Consider the following 19,062-nt stretch of genomic DNA (forward strand, 5'->3'; position numbering starts at 1 on the left):
CTTTTCAATTTGTATTAGTCCATTCTCACACTGCTATAAAGAAATACCTGAGACTGGGTAATTTTATAAATAAAAGAGGTATAATTGGCCCGTGATTCTCTGCAGGATGTACAGGAAGCACGGCTGAGGAGGCCTCAGGCAACTTACAAACATGGTGGAAAGCAAAGAAGCAGGCATGTCTTACATGAGTGGAGCAGAAGGAAGAGGGCTGGGGGCAGCTACACACTTTTTACACAACCAAGTCAAGTGAGAACTGTATCATGAGAAGAGTACCAAAGGGGGAAATCCACCTCTGTGATCCAATCACTTTCTACCAGGCCCCACTTCCAAAACTGGGGATTATAATTTGACATGAGATTCAGGCAGGGACACAAATCCAAACCATATTATTCTGTCCCTAGCCCCTCCCAAGTCTTGTGTCCTCACATTCCAAAATTCAGTCATGCCTTCTCAACAGTCCTCAGAGTCTTAACTCATTCCAGCATTAACTCACAAGTTCACAGTCCAAAGTCTTATCTGAGAAAAGGCAAGTCCCTTCTGCCTATAAGCCTGTAAAATAACAAATGGGTTAGTTATTACTTCCAACATACAATGAGGGTACAAGCACTGGGTAAATACTTCTTTTCCAAAAGGGAGAAATTAGCCAAAAGAAAGGGGCTACAGGCCGCATGTAAGTTCGAAACCCAGCAAGGGAGTCATTACATCTTAAAGCTCCAAATAATCTCCTTTGACCCCACGTCTCACTTCCAGGGCACACTGGGGCAAGGGGTGGGCTCCTAAGGCCTTTGGAAGCTCCACCCCTGAGGCTTTGCAAAGTAAAGCCCCTGAGGCTGCTTTCATGGGCTGGTGTTCAAGCACGTGTGGCTTTTACATGTGCATGGTGCAAGCTGCTGGGTTGATCTACCATTCTGCAGTCTCAAAGATGATGGCCCTCTTCTCACAGCTCCCCTGGGTAGTGCCCCAGTGGGGACTCTGTGTGGGGGATCCAACCCCAGATTTCCCTTCCACGCTGCCCTAGTAGAGATAGAGAGTCTCCATGAGGGCTCTGCTCCTGCAGCAGGCTTCTGCCTGGACATTTAGGCTCTTCTACACATCCTCTGAAATCTAGGCAGAGGCTCCCCAAGTCTTGACTCTTGCACTCTGAACATTGGCAGGCTTAACACCTCGTGGAAGCACCAAGTTTTATGGCTTGCACCCCCTGAAGCAGCAGCCTGAGCTGTATCTGGAGTCCTTTTAGCCACCCCTGGAGGCGGAGAGGCCAGGATGTGGGGAGCAGTGTCTTGAGGCTGTGCAGGGCAGTGGGACCCTGGTCCCTGTTCATGAAACCATTCTTCCTTCTTAGACGTCCATGCCTGTGATGGAAGGAGCTGCTGCAAAGGTTTCTGAAATGCCTTGGAGGTCTTTTCCCCTTTGTCTTGGCTATTAGCATTTGGCTGTTCTTTACTTATGCAAATTTCTGTAGCTGGCTTGAACTCCTCCAAAAAGGCCTTTTCTTTTCTACCACATGGCCAGGCTTCAAATTTTTCAAACTCATACACTTTGCTTCCCTTTTAAATATAAGTTTCAGTTTCAGGTAATTTCTTTGCTCATGCGTATGAACATAGGTTGTTAGAAGCAGCAGGCTATATCTTGAATGCTTTGCTGCTTAGAAATTTATTCTGCCAGATATCCTAAATCATCACTCTCCAGTTCAAAGTTCTACATATCCCTAGAGCAGGGGCACAATGCCTCCAGGCTCTTTGCTAATGCATAACAAAATGACCTTTACATTAGTTCCCAAGAAGTTCCTCATTTTCATCTGAGACCTCCTTAGCTGGGACTTCATTGTCCATATCACTATCAGCATTTTGGAAACAACCATTCAACAAGTCTCTAGGAAGTTACAAATTTTCCTCATCTTCCTGTCTTTTTCTGAGCCTTCCAAATTGGTCCAACCTCTACCTGTTACCCAGTTCCACACCCAAATTCAAAGTTTCAGGTATCTTTATACCAATGCCCCTTTCCTTGTTACCAATTTTCCATATTAGTTCATTCTTGCACTGCTATAAAGAAATACCTGAGACTGGGTAATTTATAAAGAAAAGAGGTTTAATTGGCTCACAGTTCTACAGGCTGTACAGGAAGCATGGCTAGGGAGGCCTCAGGAAACTTACAAGCATGGTGGAAGGCAAAAGGAAAGTAGGCATGTCTACATGGCCAGAGTCAGGCGGAAGAGAGAGAGGTGGGAAGTGCCACACACTTTTTAAACAACCAGATCTAGTGAGAGCTCTATCATGAAAACAATACTAAAGGGGGAAATCCACTCGCATGATCCAATCACCTCCCACCAGGTCCCACCTCCAACACTGGGGATTACAACTTGGCATGAGATTTGGGCAGGGATGCAAATCCAAATTATATCATAGTTCTTTCTGAAATGTGGCTCATGTAGCTTCCTACTATTTGAACTTTCCTCTTTTTCTCCTCATGTCTGCCTACCCGTTCTGTTCATATTTCACCATCAGAATCTCTTTCTGGTTTTCTTAGTGACTTTCAAGATGTCCTCTTAACTAGGAGCAGAACCTGTCAGATACGCTAACATAACTTTATCTGCTTTCAAATTCTGTGACCTCTTATTGACTGTGAGCAACATATTTTAACTTCTGTGAGTGACAGTAGAGGAAAATTGTGATGAGCTGATGTCAGACTGCGTTTTTGGAAAGCAACTAATCCTCTCTGAGCCTCCAGGAAGACATCCTCTCTCTATCAAATGCAGACTTTTAGAAATAATACTCTCTCAGCCACATATCCCACCCCGTATTATTATCCCATGCCATTACTGTCTGGTAGTTATTTATGTTCATATCATCTTGGCTAGATTATGAACTTTTAAAAGGCAAGCCTTCTGCCTTTTACCTTTATATTCCCATGCATGCTTTGTATGCTTAAGTGGTTAGTCATTTAATATATTTTGAAAGAGATAATGTATCCATGTTGTTAAGTTAAAATAATCCATGGAAGGCTTCTATTACAATGACTGGCATATAGTAGATATTTAGTTAATTATATTAGAGCACTCAGTCAATATGGGGAATTTTACCTCATTTCCTCCTCTTTAATTGATTCTCCCATTTCACATACATTGTTCTTTGACTGATTTTAGGAGCCTATTTATTTATCTATTTTTCATTTTTAAGTATTTTTTTGACTTACAAAGAAGTCACAAGACTAGCATAAGGAAATCCCACATTCCATGGATGTATGCTTAGTACATTGTATCAAGGAGGCACAAAACATCCCTTTACTGGTGGTGTTAATTTTGATCATTTGATTAAGGTGCCATCTGCCAGATCTTTCTACCATAAAGATACTATATTAGTTCATTTTCATGCTGTTAATAAAGACAAACCCAAGACTGGGTAATTTATAAAGGAAAGAGGTTTAATTGACTCGCAGTTCAATATGGCAGGGGAAGCCTCACAATCATGGCAGAAGGCAAATGAAGAGCAAAGTCATATCTTACATGGCAGCAGGCAAAGCGAGCATGTGCAGGGGAACTCCTGTTTGTAAAACCATCAGATTTCATGAGACTTATTCACTATCATGACAAAAGCACAAGAAAGACCCACGCCCATGATTCAGTTACCTTCCATTGAATCCCTCCCACAACATGTGAAAATTATGGGAGCTACAATTCAAGATGCAACTTGAGTGGGGACACAGCCAAACCATATCAGATACTTTTTTTTTTTTTTGAGATGGAATCTCGCTCTGTCACCCAGGCTGGAGTGCAGTGGCATGATCTCAGCTCACTGCAACCTTCACCTCCCAGGTTCAAGTGATTATTCTGCCTCAGCCTCTGGAGTAACTGGGACTATAGGCACGTGCCACCACACCTGGCTAATTTTTCTATTTTTAGTAGAGATGAGATTCCACCATATTGGCCAGGCTTATCTCAAACTCCTGACCTCATGATTCCCCTGCCTCAACCTCCTAAAGTGCTGAGATTAGAGGTGTGAGCCGCTAACACCCAGCACAGATACTATGTTTTTCCATTGTAGTTCATAAGTGTCTGGTGGGGAAATACTGTAAATATCTTACTTCTCATCACGTTTTTGCTCTCTTAAGTTTAGCATCCATTGATAATTGTTTCTTGAAACAAATTATCATAAAGTTTACTGTGTAGTGACTTTTCTAGTCACATCATTTCTTCTATATCTATTAGTTGGCATTTTACCATAATAAAGAGTTTTTCCTTCCTCTTCATTTAGCTTTTTATTTATTTGTTAACTTACATTAGTATAGACTCATGGAATCTTATTTTGTTAAATTGATTACGCATCAGAATCATTATTTTGTTTGTTTGTTTGTTTTCTTAAATTGTACAGATGGTAAAATTGGATGGGTGGCAGGGATGGCTTTGAGTACTCCTGTTTCAGTTTGAGGGTGTGCCAAACAGCAGGCCCAGAGGATAAGCATTCATGTGGTTTACACCAGTTTAACAAGGACCAACATGAAAGAGAAAATAGTTGTAGATTACTCTAAAATATATTGTTTCCTCTCTGTTTCAGGAAATAAAAAGGGTCAGTTGGAGGTAGTTTAGTCATTAAGGCCACTACAACTTCCTCTCTTAACTCTTAGCAGCTGGAGATGTTTTGCTGTAGACACAGTTTGAACATAAATGGGAAAGGAGAGTCAGTATCACTATGTTGGCACAAGATGGCAGCAGTCAGCCATTGATTTTGCAGCTCAAGGCCTACAGATTTTAAATTAATGGTGTCTTTTGTCTTCGCAGGGACTTCAGTACTAGTGCTAATAACATTCAGATTGATAAAACCAAGCCTTTGTGGCACAACTATTTCTTATGTGGACTTAAAGGAATTCAGGTAAATTGGTTTATAAGACACTTACTACCAGTTGAGATTATCATGTGTATTCTGTCAGATTTATTTTATTTACTACATCTTTTTCATCTCCTTACAGTACTAACCGATGCTTCTGTTCTATTTTGCTAGTTTGTGTTTCAGAGAGTGGGGAAGATATGACTGTTTTTGGGGTAGTGTTCACAGGGGGCAGTAGTGGTTTTCATATAGCTGGCTTTTCATAAATAGGTGCATTTGACAAACATCTGTCTGGTTTTAAAATCTTTGTTTAAACATACCTTTGAGGATATGTTTTAGTACTATTATTTACATGTATACTTGGGATATATAGGGGTATACTGTAATAGGATTTAGAGTCAGCCCAGGTTTGAATCTGGGCTCTTCCCAGCTGTGGTAATTTAACCTCTTAAGTCTCAGATTTATCTGTAAAATGATGTCATTGCTAAACTGATGAAGAGTTGTTAAAAGAATTACATAAGGCTTGATAGTAGCCATTTAATAAATGGTAGCTAGTATTGTTATTGCTACTTCAGATGGGATTAAAAAAAGATGTAATGAAATGTATTAGTGTAAGTATTTTCCTAGAAACATTGAATAATTACTTTGAAAATGTCTAATGTTACATTAGAACAAGAACAAGAAAATAAAATGTTTTCACTCTCTCTCATAGTTGAAAAAGTATCAAGGACCAAAAGAAAATTGATATTTGCTGTTTTTAGAGCCACTTTTATATTGCAATAATTATTTTAGATATAGTGACTTGTATAGAATCACAGGTAGGACAATAAGCAGTAAATTTTGCCTTTGTGAGCTAAAAGTAAACAAACAAACTGACCGGTGTTTTAGAGAGCTTGTGTTCCTTACTGCCTGGCAGTCCTATTTGAAACTTTGTAATGAGCAGCTAGGACTTAGTGGCACGTCCATTACAGAAATACATCAAATTTATTTCTAACGTGTAGTTCTATACTGTAGCAGTGGTGGTTTTTGTTCTTAAAGTTAATGAATTCATTTCTTTCTTTCTTTTGTGTTTTCCTTCCTCTCAGACACATGGTAATAACTTACAGGAAAAGTTATTGGCAGGTTTTAAATCTTCAGATCATCTGGCTTATATACATTAGTAGGAATTACAGTATTTGGAAGCATTTGCCTGGCAAATGCAATTTTAATCTTCCTTGTAACAACATGCCTTTTTGCAGCATATGGGTAAAGTGGCCTAAATAATGCATGTTGCTTTGTGTTATTTTTGAGCATTTCAGGTTTTAAAGCCTTCCTGTTTGGTTTGACAACTTATGTGCAAAAGCAAACTTATCCAATAAGCTTTTGGCAGAAAGATAATTTAAATGCTAGCCTGTTCAGAAACTTTCAGATTCAAATACTAGAAAGTTTCAGAGGATAATTCGTTTATATTAAATTGAACATGTTATCCTTTTGGGATAGAGCTATTACAGAATGTGGCATATACCCATTTGCATTTTGAATTTGTTACACGTTTTCATTTAAACATTGCATGATAAGTGCTTTTTTTTTTTTTTTTTTTTTTTTTTTTTTGAGATAGAGTCTTGCTCCGTGGCCCAGGCTGGAGTGCAGTGGCATGATCTCAGCTCACTGCAACCTCTGCCCCCTGGGTTCAAGCAATTCTTCTGCCTCAGCCTCCCGAGTAGCTGGGATTACAGGCGCCTGCCACCGCGCCCAGCTGATTTTTATATTTTTAGTAGAGACGGGTTTTCACCATATTGGCCAGGCTGGTCTTGAACTCCTGATTTCATGACCCACCCACCTTGGCCTCCCAAAGTGCTGGGATTACAGGCATGAGCCACCACACCTGGCTGATAAGTTCTTAAGTATGATTCCCACGCAAGACACCCATGTTTGATCAGTTTATAGTTAAATATATTGTATTCTTCAAGTTTTTTTTTTTTTTTAAACAAACTGATATTCTGTATGAAAGGGCATTGGCAACAGTACAGTTTCAGTTTATAATTTGTATTTCTGGAGGGAAATTTTTAGATGACTTGAAATCACAAAGAGAAGTATACTCAGCTAAATTTCTTCTTAGTGTGGTATGAGAGTTTTGCTAGCTAGGACAGACAGATGAAACATTAAGGAAAAATTTTATTTGCAGAATTTTGTTGTTATTTTAGTTATTCTAGCTAGTTTATTGAAATTCTCCCTTGTATAATATGTAGATGAAATGCTTAATTAAGTAATAGTATTTCATATGTTAATCTTTAGTCATTTGAGTAATTTGCAAAGACTATGGTACTTTTTCTTGAGAAGGAGATAGACTTGAATTTATTTGTAAACTTAAACCACAAAGGTTATGATACTATATCATTCCAAAGTATCCTAGTGTTAGAAATTCGTGTAAGTATGCTAGAGCTTTCCATATTTAAATCAGAATCTGATTATTTCTTTGGGCTTTCCTATTTGTAGAAATAGAGTTTCCTTGACTTGTTTAGGGTCTGTATTCTCATTTGTGGCTGAATTCTAATTTCACTGTCTTTAAAGCTACCATATGGCTAAACTGTATCTATAAACTGTAGTAAAAATCTGGATTTTCTCATCTAGCTGGCATATTAAATCACAATGACAGTTTGCTGGCTTAGGTTTCTAACTGCAATGGAGAAGTTTTCAAACAGGAATCAGAGACCTGGGCCCTACTCTCATCTCCCTGTGGGTCATCTTGGGAAAATTTCTTCATCTCTTGGTGCCTAGGTTTTTTCATAAGTAAAACAGAACTGAGAAAGTTTGGAACTCTTTTTTTTTCAGAGAATCTTCTAAAGTAAGGCACTCTTTAGAAACAAGTCACTGCTTGGGGCTTGGACTTTTTTAATAACAGAATGCTGGAGATGTGCTGCACGGAGATTTAAATTACCTCATAGATAATTGTATATTTCTTGTCTTGCTACTTGGCAAGTTGAATTATAATTGTTTTATATTTTTTCCTTATTTGTTCAAATCAATTAATACTCAAGAAAAAGAATATTCAAAGCAATTTTATATTTTTTCCATATTCAAATCAATTAATATTCAAGAAAAAGAACATTCAAGGCAAGAAAATTAAAGGCATTTAAAGGAATTACCCTGTGGCCAAGAGTTGTTAAATAAAATGTCACGACTGAATTGCGCAAGTAGTTTCTATAACTATTATAAGTCTATTGATAGACTTTTGTTCTCTGGGGAATGAAGGAAGCTTTCACTACTCGTTGAATTCAATACTGAATTACTGTTGCTGTTTTTCCTTATATTCTTAGGAACACTTTGGTCTTAGTAACCTGACTGGAATGAACTGCCTGGTAGATGGAAATATCCCACCAAGTTCTGGCCTCTCCAGCTCCAGTGCTTTGGTCTGTTGTGCTGGCTTGGTGACGCTCACAGTGCTAGGAAGGAATCTATCCAAGGTAACTATGTTTGATAGGAAACCTCGTAGAACCCTCTCCTTCTAAAATCATTAGCGTCCAAATCTCAGATCAGAATGCCTTCTTTGACTGAAAAACTGTCTTCTTTAAAAGGACTGCACATGTGGGTGAGCATTGTAACTTAACAAGTGATAAATCACTATAAAGTAGCTTATACCCTCCAAACAGTGCATGAATAGATCTGTGAATAACTGTATAAAAATACTTTGTATTGGCCTGGCGCGGTGGCTCATGCCTGTAATCCCAGCACTTTGGGAGTCTGAGGCGGGCGGATCACGAGGTCAGGAGATCGAGACCATCCTGGCTAACACGGTGAAACCCCCGTCTCTCCTAAATATACAAAAAAATTAGCCAAGCGTGGTGGCAGGCGCCTGTAGTCCCAGCTACTCGGGAGGCTGAGGCAGGAGAATGGCGTGAACCCGGGAGCAGAGCTTGCAGTGAGCCGAGATCGCGCCACTGCACTCCAGCCTGGGCAACAGAGCGAGACTCTGTCTCAAAAAAAATAAAAAGATTAAAATATTTTGTATTAAATATGGAATTTGAATGTATGGATATCGTTTTAGATCACCTCATTAACAAGTTAAATTTAGGGCAAGAAATTCTTCCCCTCATGGTTGAGACTGCTTATTTTCACCCAAAACCTTAAATTAAAAATTTGACAAGTAGTGGGTTACAAAGGTAAAGACTAGGTAATAAAGGAACTGAATATGCTAGCAGATTAGTCACAGAAATAAACTTTAAAATATTGTATTACAAAGAGGAAATGCTTATTTAAAGGAAATATAAATTGTACAAGAGGTCAGAAAGCCTCAAGTTTATAAGTTCACATAAATCTCTGACTCTGCAGTTTAGAGCAGGTGTGCTTAGCTTTAATTAATGCTTTAGCATTCTGGTTCAAATAAAATGTTATCATAGGTTCTTTTTACCCCATGTACATACACTACCAGGTTTACAGATGGTTTGGGCAGATCAAGAGAAAGGCAGCCACATGCTTAGTCTCTTTTAAGCATGTTTTAACTTTCAGTTTGAAAATTTTATATATAGGAGGAAAGGCAGAAATGAAGGAGAAAGCAAAGTTTCAGACAGAATCCTTCTTTTTAGCTGTCCTGTGTAAGTATACATTAATTAGCCCTTAGTAAGCAATGGCTGGTTGGGAGGGAAAGGGGGCTTACATATTATTATTATTTTTTGAGAAGAGAAGAAGCAAGGGACAGGAAGTCCATATGTAAAATGTGTTTCCCCTGGTACAACTTTTAATCTGATTTGTTTATTTACTCATTTGTTTGTTCATCATTCAACCATTATTTATTTAGTGGCTATTTTGTGCCAGATAATGTTCAAGCCATTGGAGATATAATAGGTATAGTCTCAACTTTCATTGTGCTTATAATCTAAAAGGGAAAAGAGACAAGTAAATAGGCAACTGCAATAGAATATAGTAAGTGGATAAGTAGTTTTCTATGGGAGCAGATATAACCCAGATTTAGAGAGCATAGGACATCTAAATGGAGCCACCAACGATTCAATGAATTGTGGATATTGATGGCATAACACTGATGACATCAGATAAGCATGTATTGGGTGGAGAGAACATCATGTGGAAATGTCCAGAGTAAAAGCAATCATGGCTTTTTGGAGTAACTAAAAAATGTCTCAGTATGGCTGAAGCATACAGCAATTTGGATAACAGAGCAGGAGATCAGATGCTGGGCCTTGTAAACTTTGTTAAGGAGTTTAGGCATCATCTTCATAGCAGTGGGAAACCATTGCAGGATTTTAGGAAGAGGGTAAGGTGTTCATATCTGTATTTTAGAAAGATCTCCCTGGCTATATTACAAAGTCTGCATTTCAGGGTTTTAGCAGTAGGGAGATGATTTGGTCTAGAGAAGTAGCAATGAGAATGGTTAGAATTAGATGGATTCAAGATCTCAGAATCAGTAGGACTTGATCATTGATTGGGCATGGGAATGGGGAACAGCAAAGACTCAAAGATTATATTGGTGTCTGGCTTGGTATGATTCATTGGAATAAGAGATATGGGGGAAAAATAGGTTTGAGCGGAAGCCGAAATGTTGAGTGTGAGGAATCGTTGGGCATACTGATGGAGTTATTTAGTATTTAGTTATGAAAAAAATATGAAGGTCAGGAGGAGATCTGGACTTGAGATGGTGCATTTGAGAATCATTAGTTTATCATCGTTTTTGAAGCCATAGGAGTAGATCAAGATACCTGGTGGTGGAATATAGGCGGAAAGATAAGGAAAACTAGAACAGAGCCCCAAGAAAGATGAACATTTGAGGAATGGGCAGAGTAAGAGATGTCCACTGAAGGGATTGAGGAGTAGTCCAGTAAGTATGAGAGAAACCAGAAAGGTGAGGCAACAGCAAAGACAAAGAAGATAATGTTTCATGAAATGAGTGGTAGTGTTGTCATATGCTTCTGAGAGGTTACCACAAGTTCTGAGAAGTATCCGTTGACTATCACAACAAAGAAGTTGTACAAAACTTTGGCAAGAGCAGTTTTAGATGGAAATGGGTTGAAGGGTCTATAAGGGGTAAGAAAGTGGTGAAGTTCAGTGGATACAAAAAGTCTGGCGATGCATGGAAAAAAATAATTTGGTATTTGGAGGAGGGTGTGAAGTCAAGGAATTCATTTCACTTTTAATGGGAGGATTGGTGAAACTTAGTTTTTCTATTTTTCTGGTGTTTTGATAATATACATATCTAAGAAACAGGAAGGAAAGAAGATAAAGAGAAACACTTGAACCCTTGGAATTAATTCTGATTGTCTGTTTTCAAAGTCAGAAATAGCAAATACATTTTTTATCAGAGCTATCTTACTGCAGTGCCTAAGCAAAAAGGGAACAATATGTATATTCTGGCTTTCTCAGCTAGTCTAAGTTATACTAACAATATTTATATTTTCTAAGGACTGAGCATAATTATTTGGAGAATTATTTTTTTCTGGAGTGAGACAGAATCTTGAATGAAAGGAAGTCTGTAATTTGTTCAGAGTCTTTAATTTAAATGCCATGTGATTTTACTCTTGTAAAAATCATAGAATCTAAGAACTCAAGGGACCTTAGAGATGAGCTAGTTCAAAATGCTCCTTTTACTGATGTATTAGTGTTACCATAGGAAACAAATGACATGTTAGGTATAACTGAAGAGAGTTTAATAAAGAGACTTTTACAGAGGTGTGGGTAAGGTCAAGGGAACTAATTAGGAAGGGTTCTCTTGTGAAGCTGGAAGCCGTTATATTTTAGGAGCTGCGGATATAGAGTAATGTTGCCAGAAATGCAGCAAGACAGAGAAAGAATGACACAGATGAAAATGGCAATGAGTGGGAATAGTTGAGGGGAATTCTCTATAGAGGTCAGCCTCTTGGGGTAGGGGAAGTGTGAGAATAGAGGGACAGAGGGACAACCGAAAATAACCAGCCTATTTGACAAGGACACTAAGTCCCACAACAGATTGGTGACTAAAGCCTTTCCTATTATTTTATACTCAGTAAACCCCATTCAGTTGCAGACAACAATTACTGCAGATGGGATATGATAAGTAGATGTAGAACTTGTTAATTCATTAATACACTAAATGTTGCATATCTGAAACCAGAGAACAGTATGACTAATCACCCAGAGAATCTGGAAGCCAGAAATTATGAATCAGAATGTTGCTAGTACAAGAGAGTATGATGTGGTAAAAGATCTATGAAAAAAGAAAATCCAGAGACTTCTGATTTCAAGATGTCAGGATAAGACTTATCTAGTCTTTTTCTGTATCCCTAAATTAATCTTATTAATCTTCTTTTCTCAAAAATAATTTCCAAACAACAGGGAAAATAAGAAAAGGAAGCACAAGCTTTATCTTCGGTAAACCAAGGAGACATAAATAACCATAAACCACAAAATACAGAGATGGAAAGTGGATAGAGGAATGGTACATGACTTAGCAGAATGGAGAAAGGTCAGAGCCAAGTGCCTGTGGAGGGAGTTGTAGATGGAAAGGCAGCTGACTCATCCCACAGCTCTCTGGCAAGCCTTAGGAAGAAAGCAGGGTAATATGATGGGTGAGGATTTATCTGAAAGCCTTTATGAGGACTATTTAGACCCTAAAAGGCCTCTCTTCACTTGGGACCATTTCCCCCTACTGTTGCAGGAGTCTCTAGAGAAACCACCAGAGATCATTTGTACTTGGGGGCACTGAGCACTGAGAAAGGCAGGATGAGAAAGACTTGAAAACCGGGAGATTAGAGGACTTCTGCATCTGAACAGTGAAATCCTTAGCTTCATTCTTCTGGTCATTACTGGCACACTGGCAACCTCACCACCCTGCACTCCAGCAGGAATGTTGGAGGATCCTTCTCAAAGGAAATTGAACCATCCCAGAGATGGTTCATACAGATACGGACATTTGGTGACCCCCTTCTCCAGCTCCTCTATGACCCTGTTAGAAGCCCATTTATAAAGCTTCTAATAAGCTTTTTAGTGACTCACTCTTAAATATGATAGGGCATCAACGGATAGTAAGATTTTGGAAGAAAACCTCCAAAATGAACCAAACAAACAAAAAAACAGAAAACAGGAACCCAGAGGAAACAGAGACAATGCTGAGAGCAGAAGAATGCTTCAAAGACATGATGTCCTCAGAGAGATAAAAGAAAATGTTAAGTCCTTAAAAAGTAAGAGTGTTACTTTTTTTAAAAAGGAGCAAACAATAAGATAGAGTTTTTGCATATTAAAAATGTGACAGCAAGACAAAATTTAGCAAAAAGATTGCAATTGCTGGGCATGGTGGCTCGTGCCTGCAATCTTAGCACTTTGGGAGGCTGAAGCAGGAGGATTACTTGAGCCCAGGAGTTCAAGACCAGCCTGGGCAACACAGTGAGACCTTTTCTCAAAAAAAGAGAACAGACTGGAAGAACTCTCTGATATAGTAGGGAATAAAAGAGCTGGACAATAAGAGAGAAAAGCAGGAAAATTTATGGATCAATTCCAGAAATCCATATCCAACTAGCAAGGAAAAACAGAAAAAGCAGTTATTAGAAAATTATTATTATTATAAAAAATAGATATGGGGCCTGTGTTGCCCAAGCTGGTCTCAAACTCCTGACCTCCAGTGATCCTCCCTCATTGGCCTCTCAAAGCTCTGGGATTATAGATGTGAGCCACTGTGTCTGTCCAGAAGATTATTTTTTCCAAAGTGAAAATGTGAATTCTGATTGGAAGGGCTCACTGGGTGTTTGGTGTAATAAATGTAAAAGGCCAAACCAAAGAATATCATCTGGAAATTCTGAAACTTGAGTGTTTATAGAAAAGACACTAAAAGCTAGTTGACAGAGCAAGAGAAAAGAAGGGAAAGAGATCATAATCAAAGGATCAGGAATGTAAATGAATTTCTCAAAAACAGTATTGGAAGATAAAGGCAGTTGATAAGTATCTCTAAAATATTAATACATTTTAGTTTAGGATATCTGTTTAAATGAATTAATCAAATGTGAGGATATAGTAAAACATTTTCAACATGTAAAGTGTAAAAGTCTAGAGGATGTAATCCACTAAAACTAGGGAGTAAACCAAGAAAGAAGATCGCATGGGAACTAGGAAATGAGAAATCCAATACAGGAGAGAGGAGTTGGGTATTTATAGAACATAAGGGAAATTCCAACATAACACCCATAATATCCAGCAGCTTAGAAAGCAGTGCAGATTAAAATGAGGAGAGAGAAAAATGGAACTTATAAATCTTATCAGTAAAAAAAAAAAAAGCCAAAAAAGCTGATAAATCTGATATGTTCAATCATGTGGAAAACAGATTCAGAATTTCACAGAGCTGTTGTAGGATACAACAAAGCTCAGCTAGATAAACAAATCTAAGCAAATGAGGAAATGGGGCAATTATTAAATATAGGAAAAACAAAAAGTTTGTAACAGAAATGAAATCAATCATTTTTCAGTATTTGGCTCATAAGTGAACAATAATCTCAGTAATTAACCCACCAAATATGAATTTAAACAAAATTTTGGGCATAACTTTATTGAGAAAAGTGGAGGAGGGTAAAGGAAAGGTGGACATAAGAGAGCTAAAATCCTCACTTACCATAATAGGAAAGCAATAAATAATGTTTAAAATGAAACAACAGGCAATAACATTTACCATTGTTATTTGGAATTGAAAGCAAGAGCAAAGAATCAAAAGTATTTGCCGCTGTACACATTGCATTGGGGATAGGGATGACAGAGTGTGCTAGGGCTGCTTTTGTTGTTGTTATAAGCCTTTTACCTGTATTTAATCTTTTAGAAAGTAAAATAAAGGATAGAGAGAAGAAGTGAATAGAATGAAAAATAATAATGCAAATAGGATGCAAAGTTAGATGACCTGTATGAGCACACCTGGGGGAACCTGGAAGATGAAGAGATGAGAAGGGATTCAATGAGTCAAGGCTAGAGATTGAGAACAGATGAGCTGTCGGAATGTGACCAAATCAACGGTTTAGGGTGAGGCCTGTTGATGGGTTTTGGGTGGAAGAATCCAAGAAAATACAGGCATCTTCCATTTAGTGGCTGTAGTCCATTCCAACAAATCAGATGTTCTGCACAAAATTATTGAGCAGGGGCCTATTTTTTTTTTTAAATAGGAAAAAGTATAATGCATTATTCCTCAACTCAAAACCTCTAATTTCCTACAATGTTACAAAAATACAGTAAAACTTTCTTTATATAAGTCACACAGAAGTAGCATGAAAAATGCTTAAACCAATTTTCTTGAATGTTAAACAATTAATATGGTTGTTAACAAGCAGTTACTTTATATAGTAATACCTGTATGTCTGTAGTGACACCTGGTATTTCAGTACTCTGCATACTATTTTGTTAACAATATTGTATTTAGGTTTTAGGGTGTAAATATGTATTTTTTCCTACATCAACACCTTTTGGAAAGTGTTGTTTTGAGAGATATGAACATTCTATGAAGTTTGGGTATCAAAAATCAAGAAGTCTTTCACCAAGAAAACATTAGTTGCTGAGGTGTTCTACAAGGTATGCCTGTATTTTGTAAGAATGGGATTTGGGTTGCTCTACTGTCCAGTTTCTGTCTGTTCTTGGAATTGTCCTTGGAGGCCAAGAAGAAAGGACCAAGTACCTCTTAGGAATGTTAGAACAGAAATAGCTGGCCTACTTGGGAAACAGGTTGCAACTCTAAAAGCTAGTCTTGGGTAGTAAGGTATGTTAGACTAGCATCTATCCACAAATTCCTCCTTCTGGTGTGGGGTTGGGAGTAGATTTTGAATTCATGAGGTTGTAATATTCAAGTGATATTCAGAAGATCCACTTTGGAGAATCTGGGAGGTACAGTAGAGAAGTATAGGGTTGAGCTGCATGCCCCATACTGAAGTCTAAGGAAGGAAAAGAAAACCCATATTATCTTGGTTGATGAAGACTGAAATGTCCAGCTGGGAATAGTGGGGTAAGGGAGAATTCTTGTACGTGGGTATCTCTGGCATTTTGTCAAAAACACAATTTACATGATTCTGAGTTACCCAGAATACGAGTTGGACATAAAACCTTCCTTTGAGTTATAGTTCACTGAGGAAGCTGGGGAATCTCTCGGATGGCATCAAGAATCGTGTATTGGGAAGCCCAGAATAACATGTATAATACTGGATTTGTGAGGAGTGCTTTCAAGAGAAGACAGTATAAACTTCCTATTATACCACTTGAAAGCAGTGATTCAGTGGCGTTTGTTGAATACCTACTATATGCCATGCATTGTTCTAGGCACTGGAAATACAACTGTGAATAAAACCAGTGAAGTACCCCTGCTTTCATGGAGTTTCTATACTGGTGGTGGGAGTGGTGGTATGAGATAGATCATGAAGAGCTATACAAATAAATATATAATATCAGCTAGGCCATAGTTAAGGGAAATCTTACATTGTATCTAGGGAGTTAGGAGAAGTTCTCTCCAAGGAGAGGAAATTTGAACAGAGACCTTAGGGAGTGAGCAGCTGAGAAAGAGTGTCAGAGGGAACAGCAAGTGCAAAAGCTCTAAGGTGAAAGTGAGTTTGTCGTGTCTCAGGAATAAGAGGTCCCTGTGGTTGGGGTGTGGTGAGAGAGAAGCGGGAAGAGGTGGAAGGTGAGTTGAGAGAGTTGGTCAAGGGTGTGTAGCGTCTTCTTTGGCTTTCATTCTAAGTGTAATGGAAAACCTTTGGAGGGCTGTGAGCTGGGGATGGCAAGATGTGATTTACAAGGATTAAGTTCTTTTACCTGGGAGTACTATACCATACCCCTGATAGTGGCAAGAGGGGAAACAATAAGGAAGAAAAGAGAAGAGAAGAGAAAAAAGAAAAGAAGGAAGGAAGACAAATGGTCAATGCCCTTATGGAACTTAAATGCATATAGTGGAATAGTAACAGAAGATTTATTAACTGACCATCTATCTCATACAAAGTGTAAGGTATTTTATATGTAAATGAATAAAGAGGTTGAAATAATGGCTCCTTGGGGAAGTTAAACAGGGACAATTTCAAGTAATTGGTGAGTTCTAAGAAAATGTTAAAGGAAGGAAAGGCTGGGAAAGAAAGCACTGGGAGGGGCCCAAGGGCATTTCAGGCAGAGTGAACCCATAAGTGTATTTTAACAGTTCTCTGAGCCAGACTTATAAATATGTGTCAGCCAAGGCCTAAAAATTCTTATGCAGCCTCATGAAATTCAGTTTAAAAACTTTTTGACTACAGGGATGCTTTCTCGTTGCTTAAGTCCCTGAACAGATTTACTTAATTTCATTTCAGGGGCAAATTAGTCATATAGACATGGGTTGATACTCTTTTCAGGGGAGTGTTTTTGAAGTTTGAAATCCATACTGTACTGGATCCCTCTAAGGTTCATAAACAGAGTAAGTGGAATGTTCAAAGTTCTGTGCCAAATATGTCCACATTTTCACTTTTCTGAGTTTATAAGTGCTGTTTCCTTGAGAAAGTACAAGACTATATTTTTCTTCACATATAGTGCATTTCAGTGAAACATTTCTTGGCCTTCAGAATAAGACCTTGTGCCTGAAAAAGAAAGACATGTCTATGTTATAAAATGAAAAGGATCTCACAATTATATAAACTATGATTTGAATGTTTTAATAGTTTGCTACATGGTATAAGAAAAATCAGAAACCAATTTGCACTGTCACTAATTATTATGCTTAGAAGTCCACACAAGGACATTGTTTCAGTTTCCTTAGAATAATGAAACCTCATCCATATAATGGTTAAGGAAAATAGTAGTTTAAAACATTCCAGCCAGATGTTGAGTGCTAATGAACTGCAGCAGTATGGCCTCTGAAAAGATGGTAAATCCAGAATACAATCTTTGAAAAGAATCTCTTAATTAAGTGTTGAACATGGACTGAAGCCACGTGCTCACTGGTACAAAAACCAGGAAGCTATAGTGTTAACTCTGGGTGGCCTGTGTTTAAATGTGTTTTAAGTTTTTAGTTAATAATGTCAATACAAAACCATTCACGTAGTTTTGTCAATTAAAGGAGATCCTCTGGTTGTATTCTTTTTTAGGAGTAGGATTGGAGACTGAATCATTTATTTAATGATTTTGAGTAGTTTGGATTCACTTGGGTGATGTGACTAAGCTATTTGATTGCAGATTACAACCCCTGCTTTGCAGACATTGTTTGGGTCACTTCTGGTTTTTTTTCCGTTTCCTTTTCTGGGCTAAATACATGTTTACCTTTAGCATAAACGAAGGCAAACAAGAATAATTAGGGAACAGCAGATTTGAGGATTATGGGTCACTGTTTGCAAGTGGTTTCAAGTGAAACCACTGTTGCTACAAACTGATATGTATGCCTGGCTGTGTTTTGAACTTTTGTTGTGATCCTTAAATCATTATTATTCAGTGACTGTGTTTCAAGGCCTCCAGATTTTGACTTGCAGCCCACAGTAAGCTAAGTATGATACAGTATTTAAAGAATTAACTGGAACAATGCAAGTGATGTTAAGTACTACACATATGTGCATAGCTTTTACCTACTACATCAGTTGTGTGCATTGAAAATAACTTAAAGGTGAAAATACAAGGATAGATAACCCCCCTACCAAATTCAGAAATGTTTCTCATTTATTTTCATGCATTTCTGTTTCACAGAGGTGATGGTAGCCATCTTGGTCAAGAGTTACCCATGCTGACTCCCAGACTAATATTTGGTAGAGTAAGGCAGACAATAAAAGGCTGACTTAACTTTGTCCCTTCTTTGGCCAATTCGCTCTGTATCTTGTGATAACTTCCCCTTGCCTCAGTTTCTGTTTCTAAAATGAGGGTGAGAATAGTTCTTCCTTTAACTTCACAAGGATGACTCTGTTAAACTGGCTTAATACCTGCAGTTCTCTGATCTTCCTGATAGGAGATTTTGATGAAGTTCAGGGAAAAGAGTTTAGCAAGAAAATAGGCAAGGTAGGAAAAGAAATTAGTAGTCAGGGAAGTTTTTGTAATTGTATGAAGTCTTGTTGAGTGTATTGGTGGTGTAAAAAGTAAAGTAGAGGTTCCTCTTCAAAGAGACTCTCTTCCCCATCTAATTAGGAATAAATAGTAACTTCTCTTAGAAGCAAAATTTATTCAAAGAGCTGTGCTAACATTCTTAAATATCTGCTAGCTCTAATGAAGAAATCAATTTACTTTATGTTCTTTGCTCCCACAATTTAGCCTAAATATTTGCCCTGGCATGCTTATACTGGTCCAAGCAGGCATTAGGTCATAGCCTGTTCCTCTTCCTTAT

At 38.0% G+C, this 19,062-nt stretch overlaps 1 protein-coding gene across 8 annotated transcripts in view; it reads left to right on the forward strand.

Moving 5' to 3' along the window:
- GALK2 (galactokinase 2) overlaps positions 1-19,062 on the forward strand; it is a 178,124-nt gene that overhangs the window by 85,728 nt on the left and 73,334 nt on the right. For all 8 annotated transcript variants that reach the window (XM_015142222.3, XM_028850902.2, XM_001113758.5 and 5 more), the window contains exons 4-5: positions 4,775-4,865; positions 8,117-8,263. In XM_015142222.3, coding sequence (XP_014997708.2) covers positions 4,775-4,865; positions 8,117-8,263 — 238 coding nt within the window. The remainder of the gene's footprint in view (positions 1-4,774; positions 4,866-8,116; positions 8,264-19,062) is intronic.

Source organism: Macaca mulatta, chromosome 7 (genome assembly GCF_049350105.2).
Source record: "Macaca mulatta isolate MMU2019108-1 chromosome 7, T2T-MMU8v2.0, whole genome shotgun sequence".
In the NCBI taxonomy this organism is placed as follows: domain Eukaryota; kingdom Metazoa; phylum Chordata; class Mammalia; order Primates; family Cercopithecidae; genus Macaca; species Macaca mulatta.